This window comes from Neovison vison, chromosome 13, assembly GCF_020171115.1.
Source record: "Neovison vison isolate M4711 chromosome 13, ASM_NN_V1, whole genome shotgun sequence".
NCBI classification, from domain to species: Eukaryota; Metazoa; Chordata; class Mammalia; order Carnivora; family Mustelidae; genus Neogale; species Neogale vison.
In genome coordinates, this window is record NC_058103.1 from 58,747,227 (window position 1) to 58,772,971 (window position 25,745).

Sequence of the window (25,745 nt, forward strand, 5' to 3'; positions counted from 1 at the left end):
ATGTCTACGAATTGTCTGGCTTTAAAAAAGAAGTCTATTTTGTTTTCAACTAACCTGGTTCCAAAGAATGTGATTTCCTTTCCTCTTAATAACCTTCTGTCCCAAGTCCCAAATTCTGGCCCCAGAATATATTTTAGGAATATAGCCCTTAAAAATTACCCTAAATCTAGAGGGGGAATATGTATGTACAAAGCTATACCATCATACATAATTCTTTAAGAATTCTAAAAAAAATATGTAAGAACAGCTTAAGCAGCAAGAAAAGAATAATCAGGTAAATTATATTCACAAAAGGGAAGGTTAAATCATGAAAAATGAAGTTTACAGGGGTACCTGGGTGGCTCAGTCAAGTAGCATCTGACTCTTGGTTTTGGCGCAGGTCATGATCTCAGAGTCATGAGATCAAGCCCCACATTAGGCTCCACACTGGGTGTGGAGCCTGCTTAATATTCTCTCTCCACCTCTCCCTTGGCCCCTCCCTACCCTCTCTCTCTCAAAAATAAAGTTTATATCATTTATAATAGGAGATTACACTTAATATAAAATTAAAGACACACATAATTACACTAATACAAAAGATATGTGAAGGATAAAAAGCCTAATGGAAGTACAACCTAAATGCAGAAAGTGATTTATGTTTCTATGGTGACCCTGGATTTTCTTCGGCTTTTGACCATTTTCTAACTTTTCTCGTAGAACCATGTATTATTTATTTAAAAAAAAAATCAGAATACCAAAGTGGAGGGAAAAGTTATCCAACCAGGACCAAGAAGGACTCTTTCTTGAAATATTCAAGCCTACTGCCTATCAGTCCAAAATAATGCTCAGGTCATAGTCTTGAAGTCTGCCCTCCTCCTTTAACTACCCTTTCAAATGGTGACAACAGCAATAACAGAAAACTTCAGCTTCCAGGTGGCAGACTAAGCAGATGCTGGCCACCTGCCCCCAAGGCTCCACAGAGATAAATATAAAGAAGAGCCAAGAGAAGTAAACCCTATAATGCTGAAAAGAATAAAAAAGGACTTTAACAAATGAAGTTTCAAAATTTTCTGGGGGACAGAAGAACAGACTAGATTAGGTTGGAGGATAAAAGAAGTTGAGAAAGCTATGGCCTACAATCTGTTTCAGGAACTGGGAGTCAACAGGCCTGGTAACGGTCCGAAACTTGGCTCAGAGCCAGTTAGTATATCATGTACAGAACTGAGGTGTGAGTGTGAAAATAGGGAATAACTGCGAGCAGAACAGCTCAAAGTTGATGCCATCATTCCCCTGCCACAGCCCCAAGCACAAGGCAGTGAGCCTGGTTCTGCCTCCAGCTAAAATACTGGAGAGATATTCCCTACAGAAATTAAACTGTTTGGAAAAAGCAAAATTTCTAGCGCGAATGGTGGTATCCTACATGAAGCCCTTCTCATCCTGGCATCTAGAAGGCCGACACCCAGCCAGCATCCTACGGGTCATCCTAAGGCAAAGCCTGTCAGTCACAGATTCTGTCTCAGTCCCCACCCTCCACCTCTCACCACCTGCGTGACACACACACACACACACACCTATCTCAGGAAGAAACCAAACAAGAAAACTATCCTTGTTATACAGAAAAAGGTATAAGCTAGAATCAGCTAACCAATTCATCTTCATTAAACATGAACAACCCAAGGTTGACCAAACATGTAAGGAGAGAAAGCCCAAGTTAATCATTATTAATCCTAGAGAAAACAGACAATTCAGAAAAACACTTTTAGAAAACACTAATTGGCTATGGAGAAATTCAAAATATTAGATCTTTACAAAAAAGGATAGGATCTATGAAAAAAGAATAAAATACAATAAAAAAATTCTCTCAAAGATTAATGACTGCTGAAAACAAAAACATTAAAGTGAATGATTTAGAATATATAGTTGACAAAATTTTCCAGGGGAAAAAAAAAAGAGAGAGAAAGAGAGAGATGAAAGATATGAAAGGAATACCTGGATGGCTCAGTCAGTTAATTGTTTGCCTTCAGCTCAGGTCATGATACCAGCGTACTGGGATAGAGTCCTGTATTGGGCTCCCTGCTCAGTGGGAATTCTGCTGCTCCCTCTGCCTGCTGCTCCCCCTGCTTGTGCTCCCACACACCCTGTCTCTTGCTCTCTGACAAATAAATAAGTAAAATCTTTAAAAAAAAACACAAAAGAAAAAGTAGATAAGGAATTTACCAAAGATTAAAAAAAAAAAAAAATTCCCAGAGTTTCAGGACGCCATAGTTTAAGTGCCTAATATAGTGTGGTACCCCAGTCATATCACCCCTTCAAGAGAACGGATGCCGATCAGGGAAATACAAATCAAAACCACAATGAGATACCACCTCACATCACTCCAAATGGCTAAAATTAAGGAAACAACAGATCCTGGCGAGGATGCAGAGAGAAAGGGGAACCTCCTATACTGTTGGTGGGAATGCAAGCTGGTTGCAGCCACTCTGGAAAACAGCATGGAGTTTCCTCAAAAAGTTGAAAATAGAGCTATCCTACAACCCAGCAATTGCACTACTGGGTATTTACCCTAAAGATACAAATGTAGTGATCCGAAGGGGCATGTGCACCCGAATGTTTATAGCCTCAATGTCTACAATAGCCAAACTAGGGAAAGAACCTAGATGTCCATCAACAGATGAATGGATAAAGAAGATGTGGGGTGTGTGTGTGTATATATACATATATACACATATACATATTTATATATGGAATACATATTATATATATGGAATATATATATTATATATATGGAATACTATGCAGCCATCAAAAGAAATGAAATTTTGCCATTTGCGACGTGGATGGAACCAGAGGGTATTATGCTAAGCGAAATAGTCAATCAGAGAAAGACAATTATCAAATGATCTCCCTGATATGAGGAATTTGAGAGGCAACATGGGGGGTTTGAGGGGTAGGGAAGGAAAAAACGAAACAAGACTGGTTGGGAGGGAGACAAACCATAAGAGACTCTTTTTTTTTTTTTTTTAAGATTTATTTATTTATTTATTTATTTATTTATTTGACAGACAGAGATCACAAGTAGGCAGAGAGGCAGGCAGAGAGAGGGGGAAGCAGGCTCCCTGCTGAGCAGAGAGCCCGATGTGGGGCTCGATCCCAGGACCCTGGGATCTTGACCTGAGCCGAAGGCAGAGGCTTTAACCCACTGAGCCACCCAGGCGCCCCACCATAAGAGACTCTTAATCTCACAAAACAAACTGAGGGTTGCCGGGGGTAGGGGGTAGGGATAGGGTGGCTGGGTTATGGACATTGGGGAGGATATGTGATATGGCGAGTGCTGTGAAGTAAGTCTGACGATTCACAGACGTGTACCTCTGGGGCTAATAATACATTATATGTTTATAAAAAATTAAAAACTTAGAGAGAGAGAGAGAGAGAGAGAGGATGCTGAGTATAGTAGCTGCCAGCCTCTAGCTGCTGCACCTTCAGCATTCATGCCAAATCCAGGTTCTCCCTGGGGGTGCTACCAGCCAAGAACAGAACATGCAAGAGTACTAGAGCAGAGCTGTTCCCACCAAATGAGGGACTCCTCTCAGAGGCAATCTTTGCCCCGGGGAATGCCATGGCTCCCCCTCAGGCTTTCCTGGAGCTGCACTGTAATCAGAGGCTCTGCTTACCCAACTCGTCCTTCCTTCCCTCTCTCCTATTCACAGATGTCAATCTGAACCTCAGTCTGAAGATTCTATCTACTTTTGAACTCTGTCCCCTTAATCCTTCATAGGTGTTCTCCCTTAATAAATCTCTTCAATATCTACTTCCATCTTGGAATCTGCTTCTTAGAGGACCTGAATAACAAGAAATGAATGAAAATGTCTCACATGTAGCTACATCTACGATTTTTAGAACACCAATGATAAAAGAAAAAAAAAAACCCTAAAAATTTTTATAGGAAAAAATCAGGTTCCCAACAAAGAGAACAGAATCAAATTCCCCTCAGATGTTTCATCAGCAACAATGGATATTAAAAAACAATATATTGGGGGCACCTGGGTGGCTCAGTGAGTTAAAGCCTCTGCCTTCAGCTTAGATCATGATCCCAGGGTCCTGGGATCAAGCCCCCTTGGGCTCTCTGCTCATCGGCAAGCCTGCTTCCTTCTCTCTCTCTCTCTCCCTGCCTCTCTGCCTACTTGTGATCTGTCTGTCAAATAAATAAACAAAATCTTTTTTAAAAACAACATATTGGCATTAATTGTATTAAATTGATATTAAAAGCACAACATATTCAAAATTCTGACCTAGAATTTCATACCCATATAAACTAATACCAAAAAAGGGAATGGGGATGCCTGGGTGACGCAGCTGGTTAAGAGTCCAACTCTTGGTCTCAGCGCAGGTCCTGATCTCACAGTTGTAAGTTCAAGCCCCACACCGGGCTCCATGCTCAGCATGAGACTACTTTAAAACAAGGGGGTGGGAGAGTAAAGGATTGGGATTTTAGGCATGGGAAGGACTCAGATTTTACATTCCCTAAATCCTTAAGGAAATAACTTGAGAGTGAACAGCAATAAAACAATAAAATTTAAAATGAATTTTAAAAATCAAAAACAAAAAAACCCCAGCAAGATAGAAGCTCTATAAAACAACAGAATAATCCCAAGAAATCAGGAAAAGTGCAGGCTCTGTTCATTGGGCTAGAAACCAGCCAGTCAGTTTGCAACGGGAATACAAAGAACTCCCAAGACTCCAAGTGTTTAAAAGAAAAAATAACAATATATCCAATAGAAAAGACATGAAGATTTTTTTCTTTTCAAGTAAGCCATGATAATGGCAAATAATATTGGGAGGGGGGAGAAGTCACATTAGAAAAGTAGGAGGGAGAACTGTACACTTGGCCTAAGTATAAAGTTAAGCAAAATGTGTTATATTATTTTAGGCTATTAGTGGTAGGGGAAAGAGAGTGAGTTTAAAAAAAAAAATCATTGATTGACCTTGATATTTAAGAATATTCTCTTTAGGGGCATTTGGAAGCAAAATGTGTTATTATATTATTTTAGGCTATTAGTGGTAGGGGAAAGAGAGTGAGTTTAAAAAAAAAAATCATTGATTGACCTTGATATTTAAGAATATTCTCTTTAGGGGCATTTGGATGGCTCAGTTGCTTAAGTGTCTACCTTCAGCTCAGACCATGATCCCTGGCTCTTGGGATAGAGACCCAGGTCAGACTCCCTGCTCAGTGGGGAGTCACTTCTCCCTCTCTCTCTGCCCCTCCCTCTGCCCATGCTCTCTCACTCCCGTTCTCTCTCTCAAATAAATTTTTAAAATCTTAAAAAAAAAAAAAAGAATATTCTCTTTAGAGTGATGCAGAAATTATGATACTGGGATTCACAGAGGATATGTAAAGTTACTATATAATTTGGCCTGATAGTGAAAATATTTAAATAACAATAACAGTACAAATGTGCCTTATTGATTTTGAACCTTTTTTTTTTTTTAAAGATTTTATTATTCAACTATGGACCAAGTATAGAACGATCATTACACTTGTAGGGATAATATTATTATTAGCAACCTTGAAAACATGATGTATAGCCAAGAGAAAATAGGATTTTGGCCAGAGTAGGGGAAGAGGGGACAGGAATAAGGGGGAAAAATTTTTTTTAAGTTTTTTTTTTTTTTTGGTCAGGGAGAAAGAGAAGTAGGCAGAGGGAGAAACAGGCTCCCCGCTGAGCAAGAAGTCTGATGCAGGACTCAATCCCAGGATGCTGGGATCATGACCTGAGCTGAAGGCAGACGTTTAACCGACTGAGACACCCAGCCTTCCCAGGGAAAAAATATTAACAAAGGTTAAAATATATAAAAATTACAAAGGTAACAAGAGCAAACATAATGTGGTTAAGTATCAAACATGAAGAAAGGAAAATGAGGATGGCAATAGTTAAGTCCTAATTTTTCATCTCAAAGAATCAACACACAAACTGATAAATTTAATCAATCAAGTTGATAAATCAAAGATTGGAGGTATAAGCATACCTTCTAAAATTCTAAAATCTTATCAGAATTAAATAAAGAAAACGAGTTAAAAGAGAAACTAACTAGAAAGCATCACTGGAAATAAATGTACAAAACTTGTTATTCATCCTAAAATGCTATTATTTGATTTATTCCCACTTGGTTATACTTCTTTATTAAAAAAATATTTTTGTGGGGCGCCTGGGTGGCTCAGTGGGTTAGAGCCTCTGCCTTCGGTTCAGGTCATGATCTCGGGGTCCTGGGATCGAGCCCCGCATCGGGCTCTCTGCTCAGCAGGGAGCCTGCTTCCTCCTCTCTCTCTCTCTGCCTGCCTCTCTGCCTACTTGTGATCTCTCTCTGTCAAGTAAATAAACAAAATCTTTAAAATACATATATATTTTTGTAAGCAAAGTATGTTCATTTACTCTGGAATCCCAAAGTGTTTCAAACTATTCAGCCCATATCAAGTCTTTCTGGCTTCTTCTGTGCTCTCATTGACTGTTATCCTTGCTTCCTCTCTGATTCTGGCTTCTCACTTCATTACCGCTCTCTCTGAGGTTCGACTTGCCTGCACCACTCTCCTGTCTTCTGTCTTGAGTCAAAACAGGTCTCCTTCATCCTGGGGCAAAGAAAAGTTTCCCCTGAATGGAATACTTTCCATCACTGTTCTGTTTCTCTTCTTTCACTTTCCAAATTTCCAACTTTAAAAAAGCAATCTATTTCCCCTAAAACCTAACCTCTAAACACTAAGTTTATGATGATGATTTTACAGTTCCCAATCTACATAATACCTTATCCAAGCAATTCACTTCATGAAGTCCTTCTGTTCAACCTTGTCTCCTAAGGTGAGGTAAGAATGGAGGAGTAAGAATACCTCACAAGAAGTGTTCCAGAGAGCATCTGCAGAAATGCTGGCAGGAAGCATTCCAGTTACAGTGCATGACTGCTTTGTTCAAGAATGTTTCACCTTGGGACGCCTGGGTGGCTCAGTTGGTTAAGCGGCTGCCTTCGGCTCAAGTCATGATCCCAGCGTCCTGGGATCGAGTCCCACATCGGGCTCCTTGCTTGGCGGGGAGCCTGCTTCTCCCTCTGCCTCTGCCTGCCACTCTGTCTGCCTGTGCTTGCTCTCACTTCTCCTTCTATGACAAATAAATAAATAAAATCTTTAAAAAAAAAAGAATGTTTCACCTTTTGTCTTTTGGCACAGAGGACAAATTCCAAGTAAACAACTAAAAACAACCAACTTCTCAACAGACGTATTCTAAGACTTATTAGTTATACTTAATTATCTTTCCTTTCATAATCATATTAACGTGTGAGAAGACTAATAATAATAGAATTCAAGCCTGAGGAAACACACAAAGAAGGTTAAGGAAACGTTCTAAAGATACTGAGTCCAAATACAATATTTCTATAGCAAATTTCAACATTCCCCACTAAAAACAGTAAGTATCTTCCAAATTAAGAGAAAAGCAAGCCAGATAGAAAACTGTCCAAAAGCTAGTGAATGAACTAAGAAGATCCCAACTCTGAAAAAATACTATTTAGACAAATCAATTAGAATATAATCAATATTGACTTTTAATAGTGTATTAATTTGGGACTCCTGGGGGGCTCAGTTGGTTAAACGGCTGCCTTCAGCTCAGGTCATGATCCCAGCGCCCTTGGATCAAGTCCCACATCGGGTTCCTTGCTCAGCAGAGAGCTTGCTTCTCCCTCTGCCTCTGCCTGCCACTCTGTCTGCCTGTGCTCGCTCTGACAAATAAATAAATAAAATCTTAAAAAAAAAAAAAAAAAAAAGAGTGTATTAATTTGTTGCTTTTGGCCATTCGTGTCTACTTGCAAGAAAGAGAGCACAACCGGGGCGCCTGGGTGGCTCAGTGGGTTAAGCCACTGCCTTCGGCTCAGGTCATGATCTCAGGGTCCTGGGATCGAGTCCCCGCATCGGGCTCTCTGCTCACAGGGAGCCTGCTTCCCTCTCTCTCTCTGCCTGCCTCTCCATCTACTTGTGATTTCTCTCTGTCAAATAAATAAATAAAATCTTAAAAAAAAAAAAAAAGCAAAGAAAGAGAGCACAACCTTTGTAAGATAATCAAATGGGAAAAATCCATATAAAGCATTAGTTTTGAGCCTCAAAGCTATTGAGAAAAGTAAAAAACTAACTAATGGAGTCATATTTATGGAAAACTAGCTGATTTTTATTATTATTATCAATACCAAACAAGTCTTTAAATCAATTAAAATTTATTCAATTAAGCATAAAGTTACCTTCACATTTGTCTACAACCATAGTAAATACAGTTCTTGGCAAAAAGTTCTTTGGAGTTTAAAACATCCCCAACTGCAAGATGACATATAAAACTCCCATTGTTTATGTGATAGTGGATTTGTTAATCAAATTAAAATATACTATATAGAATAAAATAAAATGGAAATAATTTACTCATAAGATTCATATTTAAATCATCTTTATTTACAAAATACTATCCTGAGAGTTTTAATTCCATTAAGCTCTTATGTGAGCAAAAGTATAATAGGTTAAGTAACAGCCGTTACTTAAACTGAAAATAAGAGAGAAGTCAAAATTACTTTTGAAGAGAGATCAAAAACATGTTAAGTTTCTTGCTGTGGTGCTGGATGTTCAGTAGTAGGCTCATTTGAAGGTGGAGTCAACCCTGATGGGAACTCACTTCTATTTTCAGCATGTGGGGGTGGGGGAAAAAATCCAGCTCTTGGGGGAAGAAAATGAGGAAAAGCTCTCGGTGGATAGACATTTCTCACTGTTCAAAGAGATTGGTAAAAGACATTTTTTTAATTTTAAGTACCTGTACTTCAGTTCTATTAAATGATTAGCTTATAACTTACAATACCTATGTTCATATTCAAAAATTGACCCCGGAATAATTACTTGATCTAACAAATGAATTTTTACAACATTGAGTAAAAGCATACTCTCTTCAATTACACATGATTGAAGGGAACATCACTAACTTTAGCCACAATTTTTGTCCTATGAAAACCTAACATCTTAACACTTTTCAAAAATTATTTCAAAATACATAATAAAGCTTGATTAAAAATTTTCATGTCATATAATTTTCACCAGACTTAAATTAAATTAAAAAATTTTCATGTCATATAATGTTCACCGGACTTAAATTCTGACTAGTAATTTCCAATTCTAATTTTATACTATCTTAAAACATTTACAGTTAAAAGACTATCTTGAATTTCCCCAAAATTCATCTTAGTTCACCTTAAACCTTAAAATAGAGGAGAAATGAGAGAAAAAATACCATGTCAGGCATATACTAGCCTTTCGCCTAGTGTTTGGTTAACTATTTATTCTATAGAAACCTAGAGTTCTAAATTGCAATGTACAGATATAAAAGCAAAAAATTGTTTTTTTCTTATGTAAGGCTATGAAAGAATTTCAATAAATTCAACAATTAGTCTAAACATGATAAACATATTTTGGGTTTTAAATAAGTAGGACTGCATAGGAACTACTTACGAAAAAAACTTTTAAAAATACTTTAGCCAGTAATTTTAATGCTAAAATATAAGCTGTAATTATTTTTACTCATTGATGCATTAACCACTTTCTAATCAAATAAGATACAAATAATTTAAGTCTTAATTTAAGACTGCTGCAAAAAAACAATGATTTTTCCCAATTACTGAAATACAGAAATAATTCCATATCATTGGGATGAATCACATGGAAGCCTCATTACGGTCTACAAATGGCTGGCTGCCTTTCCAATTTGGAAAAGTAATGATATACTCACAGTGAGAAAAGCTTGGAATTATATCTTTGATTTACTCTGTAAAACACACACTAAGTTTTAAAAAAAAAAAAAAAAAAAACGTACTTGCAAATGGAGGTGGCGGTGGGCCAGCAAAATTCCTTGGTGGAAAATAATCTCGAGGAGCTCCATACATGCTTCCTGGAGGAGGTGGAGGAAAAGGAGGACCTCTTCTCATGAACGGACCCCTTGCATCCACTGGAAATAATGGAGCCCTGAATGGAGCAGGAGGTGGAGGAACAAAGCCAGGGCCCGCTGCTTCCCTGAATGGAGCAGGAGGTGGAGGAACAAAGCCAGGGCCCGCTGCTTCCCTTTTGGCAGGGAGAGATGAATCAGGCACATTTAAATTCTGTAACAAATTGACAAACAGCGGTCACTAAAGCAACAGCAAATTTTGCAATAATCTTCCTGAAAAATCTTAGATTTAAAAGAAAGCAGTCTATAATAATCTTAATAGATTCTTCTGAAAGACTCTGTTTTCCACATCAGATGGATTTTTGCGATCACAAATATTAACTGAAAAGAAAGTAATACTCGGGCTAAAGATAAAACACAAGAGTAGTCCAAGAGTACCAAAACATACATTCTTTTATCAAGTACATACTGAAAAACAGATGTTTATGTTTGTATTTTCTTTTTTTTTTTAAGATTTTATTTATTTATTTGAGAGAGAGACAGTGAGAGAGAACATGAGAGGGGAGAAGGTCAGAGGGAGAAGCAGACTCCCCGTGGAGCTGGGAGCCGGATGCAGGACTCGATCCCAGGACTCCAGGATCATGACCTGAGCCCAAGGCAGTTGTTTAACCAACTGGGCCACCCAGGTGCCCTATGTTTGTATTTTCAACATAAAAAAGGTGACCAAAAGCAAAAATTGCAAAGGTAATAACAAAAATATACTTTAAAACATTCAAATAAAAATTGAAGGGGAAAATCCAAATTCCTGTTTAACTTTAGTAAGCTAACTCAAGCCTTTAGTCTATAAGTTGTACTGTATCACTGTAGTGTACAATCCAGAAAAGAAACAACTATAATGCTATATAGGGAGTGTATATATTTGTCAAAATGGGGGAAGCAGCTTTATATCAAGAAATAGATTGCCAGCTAAATTTCTCTTCTAATAAACCAAGAGTCTGGAAAGCTCCTGAACACGTAGATAAAATTCTCCTTTCAATACTTACACCAAGGTCGTCTTTGTTATCATTTCTAGTGGATTCCATTTCTGAAGACACTGGTCCATCTAAACATAAAAGTTAAACCATGAAAAATATATGACTGATCACTCCATTTCTACCGTATCTCCCAATTACAAGGGATTGTTGATATTTTCTCATTCTCCCATTAGTACATAAACCAGCCCGATACCAGCATCCTGCATTGCGGCCGCAGGAACAGCTTTAGGTCACTGGAAACTGTGGCACACTCAAAAGTTCTGCAAAGGCAGGTGGCAGGAATTTCTGCGGCTTGTTCCTAGGCAACCCTGATGCAAGTGCATCATTAGGAGACTTCTGGAAGGTGGCATCCCTCTCCTTTTTCCGTCTTTCCTTCCTTTCTTTTTGCCCTCCCTCCATTCTTCCTTCCTTTTCCTCTTTCCTTCCTACTTTCCTAATTCCTCCATCAGGTAACATAGACTAGCATTTGAATTTAGCTACTGTTCAAAATAAATGTTCCTGGACTTTGTCTTCACCAAGAACTGCTCGGTCCATGAGAAGGTAAATTCAAACAACCCTCTCTCTGACCACAACCCTTATCCTCGCCTAGCCTTCTCATTTAGTTATTCTCACTACACCTGTTCCTTTCACTGAAGCTTCCAGTCCTCTGGTCTCCCTCCATTTTCTTTCGTTTCCTCCTCTCTTCATTTCCACCCCTAATTAACTAGACTTCTAAGTCCATCACTTCATCCAATCATCGATGTCCTTACCCAGTTGGCAATATTTCGACATGTACGTGACAATATTCTAGCTCCATATTAATCCAACTTTCCACTTCCACTCTACCTATACCTGCAATTCAGCACCTCTGCAGGTAAAACAAATCACAGACAGAGCCCACTCCAAGCTGATGGATTTTCAGCCATACTTGCAGCTGCTCAATGACTAATCATTCTGCATCTTCCAAACCACATTTCTCCTCAGCAATTTTAAATCTCCATCTTTCAAACCTACTAAACCAGTCACTTAGAAACTCCCTTAACTTTCTGTCATCAAACAAATAAATCTATCAGCAACCAAATTCATATGATTTTTCCTCCTCTTATCATGGAGAAGTCTCCTTCTAGACGATCTATGACCCTGGTTCTGTGCGCTAAATCTCTCCCCTTCCTCTCTGTTGCCTCCCTCTTCCCTTTCTGCTAGACCCATTCATCATCAGCAAGTCTCTTCCAACTACTACTTAAAAATGACACAGAAAAAGAAAATTCCCCTACAGCTACCCCTCTCTTCTGTAATCAATACTTGTTCTATATATATTATTTGGAATTCCTCTCATTTTGTCCTCATTTTACTGCAATCTATTTGCAACATCCACTACTCCACCGAAATTATTTTCCCCAACATCAAAAAAAAATATTTTTTTGCTAAACTAAAAGACACTTTTAGTCCTTATTTTATATTATTTCTTACCATTATTGACCACTCTTCTCTCTCTCTCTCGCTTTAAATTCTCTCAGCCTTCAATTTTTGAGATGGCACCCTTCTCTCTCTATCTTCCCTTGCTAGCCATTCCTTCTCAGTCTCTTTGGTGGGTTTCACTACCTCTGTCTATTCTTAAATGATGGTCTCCATGGAGTTCCCACCTCAGCCCCATTCTCCTTTCATTCTCCTTTTGAGAAATCCCATCCACTCCTACACCTTTAATTTGATGTATACCAACTAACGACTTCCAGATGTGTGATTCAGATTGTTATTCCCCCTACTAGGACTTCAAAGCTTGGACTGCCTCTTTGAATATTCATGCAGGTGTATCACAGGTGCTGCTAATTTTATAAGCTCAAAATGTAACTTATAATCTTTCCTGTCAAATTTGATCCTGTTCCTTGTTCTTTGTCTCAGAATGATGAATGGCCCAGATGTTATAGTCAGGAATCTAGGTATCAGCCAAGACTCCTTCTTCCCCCACACTCCCACATGCTTTCAATCCTAAATCCTCCCAATTCTCTTTTCTCTATGTCTGCTTACATCTATGTATCCCTATCCCCTCTGCTAAATCACTACCCGCTTCCTGATGTAGATTCCTGTCACAGACTCCTAAAAAGTTACCATGCCTGCAATCTTAACTGCTCCCTCCAACCTATTCTCCATAACGCATCCACAGTAATTTCTCTAAAATGCAGATCTGATTATTTCTTTAATGTGTTCCCATTACCCTGTGAACAAGGTCCAAGTTTTGAACAGGTTTGCAAGGCCCTGAGAACTCTACATACTGCTTAACCTTTTCACTACTTGTTTCAATATTCCCTGACTCACACTCCATGTTGCAGCCATAATTTATTACGACTTTGTAAGTCTTAATCTTTAAAGGTGCTATTCTTTAATTCTAGAGCATTACTGCCTGATGGATATATAAAATATATGAAAGATATATATATATATATATATATATATTTCTTTCTCCACATTTAATTATTAGCTTCTTATAGGCAGAAACTATACCTTATTATAATTATATTCTCTGCCATGTCACGTAGGGCACCTTCTAAACAGTAGACACTTAAAAATTATCTAATTGAATAATTAGATTCCAACAACAAAAAAGGACATGTAAGAAATGTTAGATAGCATTAGTTTAAAAATAGACATTCAATCACATATACACTGTCACTCCATAAAGTTTGAATTAATGAGGGAAAACAATTTCAAAATCCAAAATCCAAAGGTTAGAAAGAAATTATTTAATTAAAACTAATTTTAATTAATCTAGGCCATAGATGTCCTTCTCTGCTTACTATTCCAAAAAGACTCCTTTTCTAAGATAATAAATATTTCAGCCAGATAATGCCTAACCCCGCCTTGCAATGTATATCCTGTCCTGAAGAAACCTTTTACCAATAAATTTATTTTAAGTTTCTATTTGCTTTTAGTCTTTTTAACATTACACTCTTCTGACTAATACACTGGATATATATATTTCCCAGTTTTAGAGGGTTGCTGTGAGGTGGTTTAAGGAAAAGAGTGCCTGACAAATAGTAGGTTGCTCCATAAATGTTAGTTAAATCTATCTTCATATGTAATGTTTAAATAAGGTACTTAATTAAAGCAACAACAAAGCAAATTATTTTTCTTGTGGATTTTCCCATTTCCATTCACACTAGCTTAACTTTCCTGATTACCAAGTAGGATATATGTAAGTGGACTGGAAAATTTTTAAAAATTAATCATGGAATAGAGTAAAATTGGACATCATAGCTAAATATAGTAAACCCATTACAATAATGCCCAAATCAACCATTAACACATATGCACATGCCATGGATACATACAATATAACAAGAAACATAAAATTAGAAAGTTTCAGGAAAGATTTTGGCATCAAGAGCTATCAAAGATGTCCAGTTATTAGTCCTTTTTTCAGCTTCCAATTCTTTCATGTGCCACATTATTAAAAAATATACACATACACATAAGTATTTCTTACCCACTTTATCCAAAGACGGCATATTAACACTTCTGAGTTCTGCTGGCCCAGAGAGTCTGCCAGAATTAGAATAAAATCTGTCTTGCCTTTGTGGAGGAATAGCTGGATCAGGATATGGTTGGCCTAGAAAACAAGTTTGTAAAAATAAATCAAGTTTATTTAAGTTTAATAGATAGAATATAGATATTTCTCTTGCTTCCTAAAAAACTGAACCACATTCTTGGTAGACAATAGTAAATAATTTGAGGAAATAGCAAAGAAAGAAAAAAAGGAATATGTTGTAAGTGTATCAGGAAATTCAGCAAAACAGGCACTGAAAAAAGAGGTAGTTAACAAAGCAGATATCATTCAGAGGTCATCAATGATCAAATTTTTAGTAACTTCAGTATTTTGGCAGTTACCACCCCTCCAAAACTAAAGGGGAAGATCTTTCGCTCAACAGATGAACAGAAGGTTCACAATGCTCAGATTAAGGACGCCTGGACAGACACAAATCTAGGCACAGACTGTGACTCAGGTGCTTCTGCAACCACCCTTCATTGTCCCCAAGGGTCACTTACAATGACAAAATTGTCATTCCTGGGTACTTGTAGAACTCATCATTCTTGAAAAAAATAAAGGTAGTCTATCTCATCTTTGACAGGTGATGGCAGATTTTGACAGATTAGTTATGCATATGCCCAACTCCAAAAATAAGAGGAAAGTCAAAAGGGGTGAACTGTGTGGCTCTTTCTTATCCATAGAAATATGGAAAAACAGCTGCAAACTGCTTTCCATGACTGTCCTAAGCAGTGGTGCATAATGTGAACTCCACACATTGTTGGATAGGTCATTACTCATCTGACTCAGCCAGATGGGACCTTACTGACACACCTCTCCCACACAAAGCCAAGGAAACCACTCAGCATCAACTAGAGTTAATGGAAAGAATTATATTTAATGAGCTCCCAAGGGCCCAGGGATGTGAATCAGGAAAGAAAGATCTGGGTGGATAACCTCAGGCTCATTTCCTCCCTCTTTCAGAATCTTAGCAAAAAACTGTCTCAATGGATCTGAATTATTAGCCCAATTAAAGGAAGACCAATACCAATGACTGAGATCTAAACTAAGTTTTCCCTTTCTACTTCAAACATGGGATTAATTAAATGGCAGAGCTAGGCAAGTGGATGAAATGGGGAAGCCTGAAAACTTCCCAACTCTTTCTTAAGCAAGTCTCAAGATATCATACTATATCATTATTTTGCTTCTAAAATACATCCCCCCACAATATCAGCAACCTCAGAAATACAAAATCAAAAAGAAATAAAAAATTTTGCTACAAGTTTGCTATTTTATAAATCATATACCCATGGTGCCCTCCACTGGACAAAATAACTTATTCCTGAAATCTACCAGGGCTTAATGTATACATGGCACTACTGATATAAAGTTGATTTTGATACAGTCCACACTTTATAGTCTAATAGTGACAGAAATAAATACAATGTGGCCAATGCCTTACTAAAGAGGTATACAAATTATGAGTGGTGGCCTACTAAATTCTGACTGGAGGAATCAAAATCGTGGTGTTATGGAGGACGTAAAGCTTGCCCTGAGAGAAAAGGAAGGGTGTACAAGTAAACAAGGGTATTCTGGTCAAACTCAGATACACACCACACATGATGTAACAAGATAAAGCTATGTGGAAGGCACATGACCAATGAGACTGAAATACAGAAAATAAAGACAAATGGTTCCTTGTTTGCTTGCTTTCATACCTTTGTTTTCTACCATCCTTATAAGAAAAGACATGATTAAAAAGAAAGAAAGGGAGAAGGAAAAGATTGGGGGAAAAATGAATAAAGGCTGCAAGTAAGTGCACACAGCATTCTGGGGCAGTTTCATAAACTAAGAATTAGAATAAAATCCAAAATGCCTGGGTTAAACAAAAATATTATTTATCTCTTTTCATTCCATAACAAATCTTGGACTGTAATAACTCCGTGAGTACCTATTTTAATAATTCTGGATTCTATCACACAACAGAAACAAAAGAGAATTATAAAGATGGATAAAGAATTAGAATTTTTTAGGATTAATACTGGCTAATAATCAAGTACAATAAACATCTTCCTTCACAACATGTTGAAATAGTTAATTCTAATAATTAAGGAATTTAAATGAAATGAAAAAGCAAAATTTCCAGAAGGTAGATGAATTTAAATGGAATGAAAAAGCAAAATTTCCAGGAAGTAGATGAAAGCAGCATGGATACAGATAGGTTAGGATTCTGCAATAAAGAGACCAATGGTATAGAAAGAATGCCTGAGAAACAGATGTATCAAATATGGACATTTAATTTTTTTTTAAAGAGTTTTATTTATTCATTTGACAGAGAGAAATCACAAGTAGATGGAGAGGCAGGCAGAGAGAGAGAGGGAAGCAGGCTCCCTGCTGAGCAGAGAGCCCGATGCGGGACTCGATCCCAGGACCCTGAGATCATGACCTCAGCCGAAGGCAGCGGCTTAACCCACTGAGCCACCCAGGCACCCCTGGGACATTTAATTTAATATAAAGTGGTATTTCAAACTGATGAACCAATATATAGTATTGAAATAACTGTGTATTCAATGAGGGGAGGACTCCTCACACGAAACACTGAAACAGAAACAAAATACAGATCTAAAGCTTACAACAAAATTTTAAGTTTTTAGAAGAAAACAGAGTATCATTTTGATCTAGGATCTTTTTTTTTTTTTTTAAGATTTTATTTATTTGACAGAGTAGGCAGAGAGGCAGGCAGAGAGAGAGGGAAGCAGGGTTCCCTGCTGAGCAGAGAGCCCGATGTGGGGCTTGATCCCAGGACCTGAGATCACGACCCGAGCCAAAGGCAGAGGCTTTAACCCCCTGAGCCACCCAGACGCCCCCTAGGAACAGGTCTTAAACAAAACAAAAATTCTACTAAAAATGGATTAACTTACCTATAACAAAATTTGGAACATATATAACAAGAACATGCATAATCACAAATTGAGAAAATATCTGCAAAAGACAAGATTAATATCCAAAATACACTAAGATTTTATTGGGGCGCCAGGGTGGCACATTCAGTTGAGCATGTGACTCTTGGTTTTGGCTCAGGTCATGATCCCAGGGTCATAAGATGGAGGCCCGCACGGAGCTTGGCACTCAGAATAGAATCTGCTTATCCCTCTCCCTCCCCCCTCTGCCCCTCACGCCACAGTCTCTCTTTCTCTCTCTAATAAATAAAAAATCTTAAGAAAAAAAAGAATTCCTATTAAGCAAGAAATAAAATTGGTCAGGCAATTTACAGTAAATATAGATAATATAAATTACCAATAAACAAGAAAAGATACTCAAGCTCACTAATCAAAGAACTATACATAAAAATAAGATAAAAATTTTACCTCATATCACCAGAGATAATTCAAAACAGTTTTACAACTGTTTTATAGAAATAACTACTGTAGTTAGTCTGTAGAAATAACTACCGTAGAAATCAAGTATTGCAGAAATAACTACTCTCAAATATTTCATGCACAGCCACTCTTGAGGACAATATGACAATATCAATTAACCCCAAAAATACACTAAATATGCTTATCCTATTACTCAGCAATCTCATTTCTTGAACTCATTTCTAAAGAACATATATGTGAGGGGTGTTAACTTTAGCACTGTTAGTAATAGTAAAACACTGGAAACATCCTAAATGTTCAACAGAGGATAGTGAATAAATACATTGTGGTATGTTTATATACAGAATTACTATATAGCAATAGAGGTAATAAGCTTTAATTAAAATGGAAAGAACTCAAGAACATGATGCTGATTAAAAAATTTGATTAAAGAGAAAAGTTATATATATATTTATATATATTTTTAAATTATATATGGATCTAAGTTTACACACACTGGCCTCATGAGTAGTCACCTCTGGGAAGGATGGATGCTAACGGCCCCAGTAAAGGAAAGGAAATAGAATAGAGTTCAACTAATATATGTAGTGTGCTACTCCTTCCCTTTTCTTGGTCAAAAGATAGAAATTTCCAGTTATAAGATAAATAAGTACTAAGGATATAATATATGGTACGATGACTATCGCTAATGCTGCTGTATGACACACAGGAAAGCTGTTAAGAGAGATCCTAGAATTCTCATCACAAGGAAAACATGTATTTTTTTTTAGTACGTATATGAGATGATGGATGTAAACTAAACTTATTGTGGTAATAATTTCACAATATATATAAAGGCAAATCATTATGTTGTACACAAACTTAAGCAGTGATGTTTATTGATTATAGCTCAATAAAACTGGAAAAACATTAAAAATTTAAAAGTAATGTAACAAATACCTGAAGGCTCTGAGCATTAAAAAATAGACAGATTTGGTAAAAGGGCGGGAACTTGGAAAAAGGTACCATTGTGGGGTGAGTTTTCCATTTTTTATATCTTAGCCTGAAGGCAGACCACTGTCAATCTGTAGCAGAGAGCAGTCAAACCTCATAGAAAATGTGGCTTGAAAAAAACAAAGAAGAGTGTCCAGGAGAGCCAAAGAAGTGAGCCTAAGATTCTGAGATTTTTGCCCCAAGTCAATGGCTAACCCCTGAACCACAAATGTATGAAGAAAGCGTAAAGCATTTTCAGCCAAGTCTAAAACCAAGCATTTTTAGCTAAGTCTAAACACTGAACTAATATTTGGATTGCTGTCTAGAGAACTGCTGTCTAGAGAAGAAAAAATCCAAGTTTGAGTTTGATCAACTTAACATTTTAGGTTTTAACAAAACATACGCTCTTCAGAAAAATAGAGCAAAATCCAGAATCCCCATAATTACTAGGATACAAACCAAATTACTCTATATAACAAGAAAATGTGACGCAGTTTAAAGGGAAAAGACAATCAACAGAGGCCATCCTCAAGATGACCCTGATGTTAGAATGATCATACAAGGTCTTGGAGCACCTGGGTGGCTCAGTCAGTTAAGCATCCAACTCTTGATGTCAGCTCAGACCATGATCTCCGGGTTGTGAGGTCGAGACCTGTCAGACCCTGCACTCAGACCAGGAGTCTGCTTGGGATTCTCTCTCTCTCTCATTCTCCCTCTGTTCCCACCCCAACCCCACAGCCATGGGCATTTCACTAATAATAAATAAATCTTTAAAAAAAACCAAACCAGGGGCACCTGGGTGGCTCAGTGGGTTAAGCCTCTGCCTTCAGCTCAGGTCATGATCCCAGGGTCCTGGGATCGAGCCCCACGTCGGGCTCTCTGCTCAGCAGGGAGCCTGCTTCCTCCTCTATCTCTGCCTGCCTCTCCACCTACTTGTGATCTCTGTCTGTCAAATAAATAAATTAAATATAAAAACAAACAAACAAAACAATTATACAAGGTCTTTAAAGCAGCTATTAAAAAACTATATTCAGGAGCACCTGGGTGGCTCACTCAGTTAAACATCTGACTCTTAGTTTCCACTCACATCATGATCTTGGGGTCCTGAGATCAAGCCCCGAGTCAGGCTTTCTGCTAATAAATCTTTTTTTTAAAAAAACTATACTCAGGGTGCCTAGGTGGCTCAGCGGTTGAAGCCTCTGCCTTCAGCTCAGATCATGATCCCAGGATCCTGGGATCGAGCCCCACATTGGGCTCTCTGCTTGGCAGGGAGCCTGCCTCCCCCCCTCTCTCTGCCTACTTGTGATCTCTGTCTGTCAAATAAATAAATAAAATCTTAAAAAAAAAAAAACTATACTCAATGAGATTTAGAAAATACTCATAATGAATTAAAAAAGAAAAAATCTCAGGAGAGATATCAAAAGTATAAAAAAGTATAAAAAAATTCTAGAACTGAAAAATACAGTATCTAAAATAAAACTTTTACTGAATGGGCTTAATATTAACAGCAGAATGGAGATGATAGAGGGAAGAGTCAGTAAACTTAAAGACAGATCAAGAGAAACTATTCAACCAAAAGAATAAAAGAAAAATTGGAAACAAAATGAAAAGACTCAGGGATCTATGAAATAGTATCAAAAGGTCTAAAATTATAGACTTAAGGCAATTTTATTTAAAGGAAATGTAAAATATTTACTAATTTTATGAATGAACAACAACAAAGTCATTACTGTCTGAATTCTAGTCTCTGCTATTTGCCTAGCTATTTTAACTTAAGACTGTCAGCTATTCTCTTCAAGAACTCAGTGCAATAAATAAATGAGTAGGGTTGGGGGGAGACAGATTAGTGGTTTTTAAATATAGCTGCTCCTTAGAACCTCTGAGAGAGTTTTTTTAGACATATAGACCTTACCACTGAAGTTCATGTTCAGAAGGCCTGATTTGAGGTGGGACCCAGATGTATCTGCATTTTCCTTGAAGTTTCCTAAGTTATTTCTGAAGATTAGTCAACTTTGAGCTATGACACTAGATTTTAATGAAGAGCTATGCAGTGCATTTGACAGGTACTCTTGGTACTAATAGTTTGTAAAGTCTCAAAGGAAAGTCCTCTTACAGATGTAGAGATAGGATATCCACAGAAATCTTGTAACCAAGTCCTCTGAGAAAGGGGCTGTGATTATCTTTATTTTTATCACAGCAAAACTTTTTAATGAATATTAAAGGCATGAAAGATGTTCTATGTCACTCTCCTAAAAGATTCTTAAATACGTACATCACAGCAAATAGATTTCCAAATATTAAAAAACATACTCAGCTTTGTCAGAATTATTTGGGTAGTCATTCAGTCAAAGAGTATTTGAACGGTATTTCCTGAACAAATACTACATCCCCAGCATGGTGCTCAGTGCTGAGGCTATAGCAGTGAACAAAGTGACACAAATCTCTGTCTTAATGAAGCTGTATTTGGTGATCTCAAACAAAGCAAAACCACAGTATAGGCAGCCACCATTTCTTAGAACATACACATACTACTACAGCAAGGGCTGATTCTCGGAATTGAAATTTTTTTCCTATAATACTCTTACTCACTCCAACTCCTCAGGAAGGAATCAGAAATAGTATATATTTTTTAAATATAACTAATGTATACAAAGCAGGCATAGCTCACTACACGTAACAGTGTCCCTGAAACACCATATCTAAATAAAATTTAGCTAACCAAGTCATTTTAAATACATTCCTTGGGAAAGTAAGAGCTATCAGAAAATAGCAGCTACCCGCCTTCCTTTGGGATATTCTTCTGTGACTCTTCTGGTAAATATATTTATTTTAGCAGTAAATCTAACACAATTTGTCCAATGAGAAAATACAATTTTGGGGATCCCTCTTGTGTTCCCTCTTTCTTTGGGAGCTTTGTACTATAGTTCAATAAACTTTGCTTTACCGCCCACCAAAAAAAAAAAAAAAAGAAAATACAATTTCAAGAAGGTAAACAGTATAATTGCAGAGAAGTAAAGGAATTTTTACATTTATGTTTATGAATGTATGCCAATTAAAAAAAAAAAAAAACCCGATAACCCCAAAACACACAATCCCTAAAAGATATAAAACTAAATTCTTAGAAAAGCATGCTAAGATGATGATTGAGATTTTTTTCACTTTCCTAATTACACATTTCTCCATTACTTAGATTTTAAGACTTATTTATTATTTATTTGAGAGACAGCAGGAAGGAGGAACTGACAAAAAGTAGAGTGAATCTTAAGCAGACTTTGTGCTTAGCATGGAGCCCAGTGAGGGGCTCAAACCCACAACCCTGAGATCATGACCTGAGCCCAAACCAAGAGTCTGAGGCTTACCTGACTGCACCACGCAGGCACCCCACAATTGTTTGGATTTTCTAAAATAAATATATATCCCTTCTATGAGCAATAAAAATAATAAAGATATTCCACAGGAGGGTTGGAGGGGAGCAAAGCAGTCTTCTATAACCTGAACAATTACCCCTAATTATCATGTTTGGAAATTTATGCTACTATTGTTTTCTAATATGTATCGTGGATTTTCTTTTTTTTTTTAATTGTTTTATTTATTTATTTGACAGAGAGAGATCATAAGCAGGCAGAGAGGCAGGCAGACAGAGAGGAGGAAGCAGGCTCCCTGCTGAGCAGAGAGCCCGATGCGAGGCTCAATCCCAGGACCCTGAGATCATGACCTGAGCCGAAGGCAGCGGCTCAACCCACTGAGCCACCCAGGCGCCCCTGTATCGTGGTTTTTCTTAAGACAGGACATACATGTACTCCTCTTTTCTTCCATTCCTCTATGTTGCACAGACTGGTTGCCTTTCAAATATAAATAATTATACTCTTTCCATACCTGATGGTGGGATCATCATCCTACGATCCTGCTCCCACGGAGGTGAAAGGGATCCAGTGTCTGAAGGTGCTCTGCGAGCATCAGTTAATCTATCACAGTTTGAGTCTCCTCTTTCATTGGTATTCTGATGGTCCAGAGGATTCCCTGGGCCTCTTATGCCTAATTAAAGAAAAAAATACAATTCTGTTTCACCTAAAAAAGTATTAAAGACTTATCATCAAATGAAACCCAGGCAGCTTGTAAAAAGTGAGAACAATCAGATTCCCACAAAGTTTCCCTAAGACACAATAGACTACAATTCTATCCTACCAAAGCCTAGGACAAAGTGTAGGACAAGGAGGAAATAATAATTGTGCAATGTGTATAATCAAACAACTGTCTATTAAAGTCATTTAGAAACGTTACCACCATCATCATTTATACATAAAATCAATGGCTAAATTGTGAATTATAAATACTAAGTCTGAAAAATAGGACTATAAAGTAAATTGCAAAGTAGAGATTTCTATACCAGAAAAGAATAAAATGGAATAAAATATTTATAAAATGAGGTTTATGTTGCTTACACTAATACACCAATAGTCAAAAAGAGCATGATTCTTTTAAAGCTATCATCCTAGACTCTATAACCTATTTTAATAATTCTACAACTACTCACAGTATTTTTTAGAACAACTCTTTTAGAAATGTACTCAGATTAACTTAAAAGTCACTCAAGAAACTGCATCTCAATGTTGAAACAGGACTTTACTTCTGTCCAAAAATGATTTTAACCAGTCTGATTACAAACTTTATACCCACCAGATAAATTTGGCTTTAAAGGGCTTTTAGCAATTTCTGAATATCAAATTCACCTTCAAAAAGAGTTCACAACTCTGAAGGCAAGTCTAAAACAAGAGTTCCAAAAACAACAGCACAGTTGGAATAAACACTTTGAACAAAGTAACACTCATTTGGATAAGGAAATCAGCATGCTTACATTTATAAAAGATCATCATCATTATAAAGTTCCCTTCTTATGACCACAAAAAGGACAATACCTCAATTAATAACATATTCAATTAAAATGGAAAAAAACAAATACACAATTTTTTAAACACTAAATAACAAAATATGTTAATACTTTACTTATCTATCACTGAGGGGAGAAAAAGATCTTCCCAAATTTATACTGCCCAGAAAACAAAACCCTTTTCCTTTCAAGGAATAGCTTTTATTTAAAAAACAACAACAACTTTTTAATAGAAATCTAAAATGTTTTCCACATTTCAGTACACCTTTAAGAGACTAAAACAAATCTGATATTTTCTTGGTAACTTGTTCAAATCAGTATAAGAATCCTATTATATATAAAAAATATAATCTTTTAATATTTTTTTATCTACTTCCCTTTGTACAGCCAAGAGTAAACTTTTATATTCAGAAGGTCAACTATCTCTTTTCCTTATACTTGTATATTCTATTAATTTCCCTCAATCTTCCCTTCCAGCCTATTCATCCTTCTAATAAGTTCATTAGAAGAAAAAGGCTGGAAAAGCAGAAAATTAAATTGGTAAAAAATGTGCAAGAGTCAATTAGGCTGAGTTCATCTAGAATGAAGCACAGATCTTTAAAGGAGACAAAAGCCTTCTTTTGATTGCTTCCTTTCAGAGAACCAAAGCATAGGCCAAATGACTACCAGGTGAAAAATTACAAACTTGAAAATGCTTTGCATTCACACCAAAAGTTACATTAAGGTTACTCTAAAAAGAAATTATTTTCCTTATACTCCATCTTATTTGAACATGTATCTCACCCAAACTTTAAGTTTTAAAAAGATAATAAAACAAAGGAAAAGGGCACTCATCATCCTTCTTGGATGGGTCACAGGAACTTTACTTCAAATCAACTCTTTTAAGACCTACTGATAACTTACCTAAAACTTCTTTAGCTTTTCTAAAAAATAGCAAAACACCCCTGAAAATAATCTAAACACATTATTTCTTGAAAGTAATTAAAAAGGAGAGGAAAGTAATTTAAATAGGAGAGGAGAAATCAAAGGTAATTTTCACTCTTACTCCAAATATTCAATTGACTACAAGCAATCCTTGACTTATGTTATTCAACTTCCAGTGATTCATATTTACAGTTTAGCCAATTATACCCTGATTTCTAGGGCACTGTTTTTCAGACAGCTGGCTGCAACCCATCGTGGTGCATAAAATCAACTTACTCTTAAGCAGCAATTTTTTTAATGAAATGGAATAGAAATGAATAGAAAGTATCAGAAAGCATAAAAAACATGTAAATGGTTTCTATTACATTTATGTTGATGGATAATAGAACATGAAAATATATTTCTTACTGTTCAGAGTAAAAAAAAATTAGGGGGAAGATGAATTATAGTGCATTTATAGCACACATGTGAATTTCAAAATTAGTCCCCTTCCTAAAGTGCTTAAGGCAAACCTCTCCCAGGACTCCAAGTATCAGTCTGCAACTCACTCTTTCCCTAGTTTTCAGTTCAAAGCCAAGACAAGAAAAGCTTCTCTCCGAAATGTCTCCAGGCTGTAAGCCCAATCAGTAGGTAGGACTCGGAGGTAGGAGAGACCAGTGCTAAGTGTACCAAACCGAGGATAAGGAAAGATGATGTAAACAGGAGATGGGCAAATGGAGAACATCCCATAACCATAAAGTAGAAAATTCATTTTCTCATTCTTTGAAGACAATCCCAAAGAAAGAGTTCCAAAAATATTTAAAATAATAGTAGGTTCAATTGGGAATTACAGCCTCCATGAGAGACTATTTTGATTAGTATCCATTTCAATATATGAGCTTTTATAAGTTGGGTTTAGTTTGGTGTTTTGATTTAGTCAGATTCAATATGCTAAAATCACTAATAAAGGGGGCAGAATGGGGGTCACAACACAGATGAAGAATGCTATCAGCTCTCATACAACACAGATGAGGCTAAAAACCTGAGACTTTTGATTTGGAAATAAACAGTACTTTCTAAATCTTTGCATTTTGCCACAGTTCAAGAGAAAATTTTAAAACAACCTGACAAAGTGAACAAAGT

General features: G+C 36.8%; 1 protein-coding gene across 12 annotated transcripts in view; it reads right to left on the reverse strand.

The window, feature by feature from the left end:
• Positions 1-8,433: 8,433 nt before the first annotated feature.
• MIA2 (MIA SH3 domain ER export factor 2) overlaps positions 8,434-25,745 on the reverse strand; it is an 85,818-nt gene continuing 68,506 nt past the window's right edge. For 11 of the 12 annotated variants that reach the window (XM_044231921.1, XM_044231922.1, XM_044231920.1 and 8 more), the window contains 5 exons: positions 22,688-22,846; positions 14,421-14,543; positions 10,970-11,028; positions 9,858-10,140; positions 8,434-8,762 (listed from right to left, as the gene is read on the reverse strand). In XM_044231921.1, the coding sequence (XP_044087856.1) occupies positions 8,596-8,762; positions 9,858-10,140; positions 10,970-11,028; positions 14,421-14,543; positions 22,688-22,846 (791 nt within the window). In that variant the 3' untranslated portion in view covers positions 8,434-8,595. Of the gene's footprint in view, positions 8,763-9,857; positions 10,141-10,969; positions 11,029-14,420; positions 14,544-22,687; positions 22,847-25,745 lie in introns of those variants that run through there. The other variant, XM_044231923.1, reaches the window with a different exon arrangement.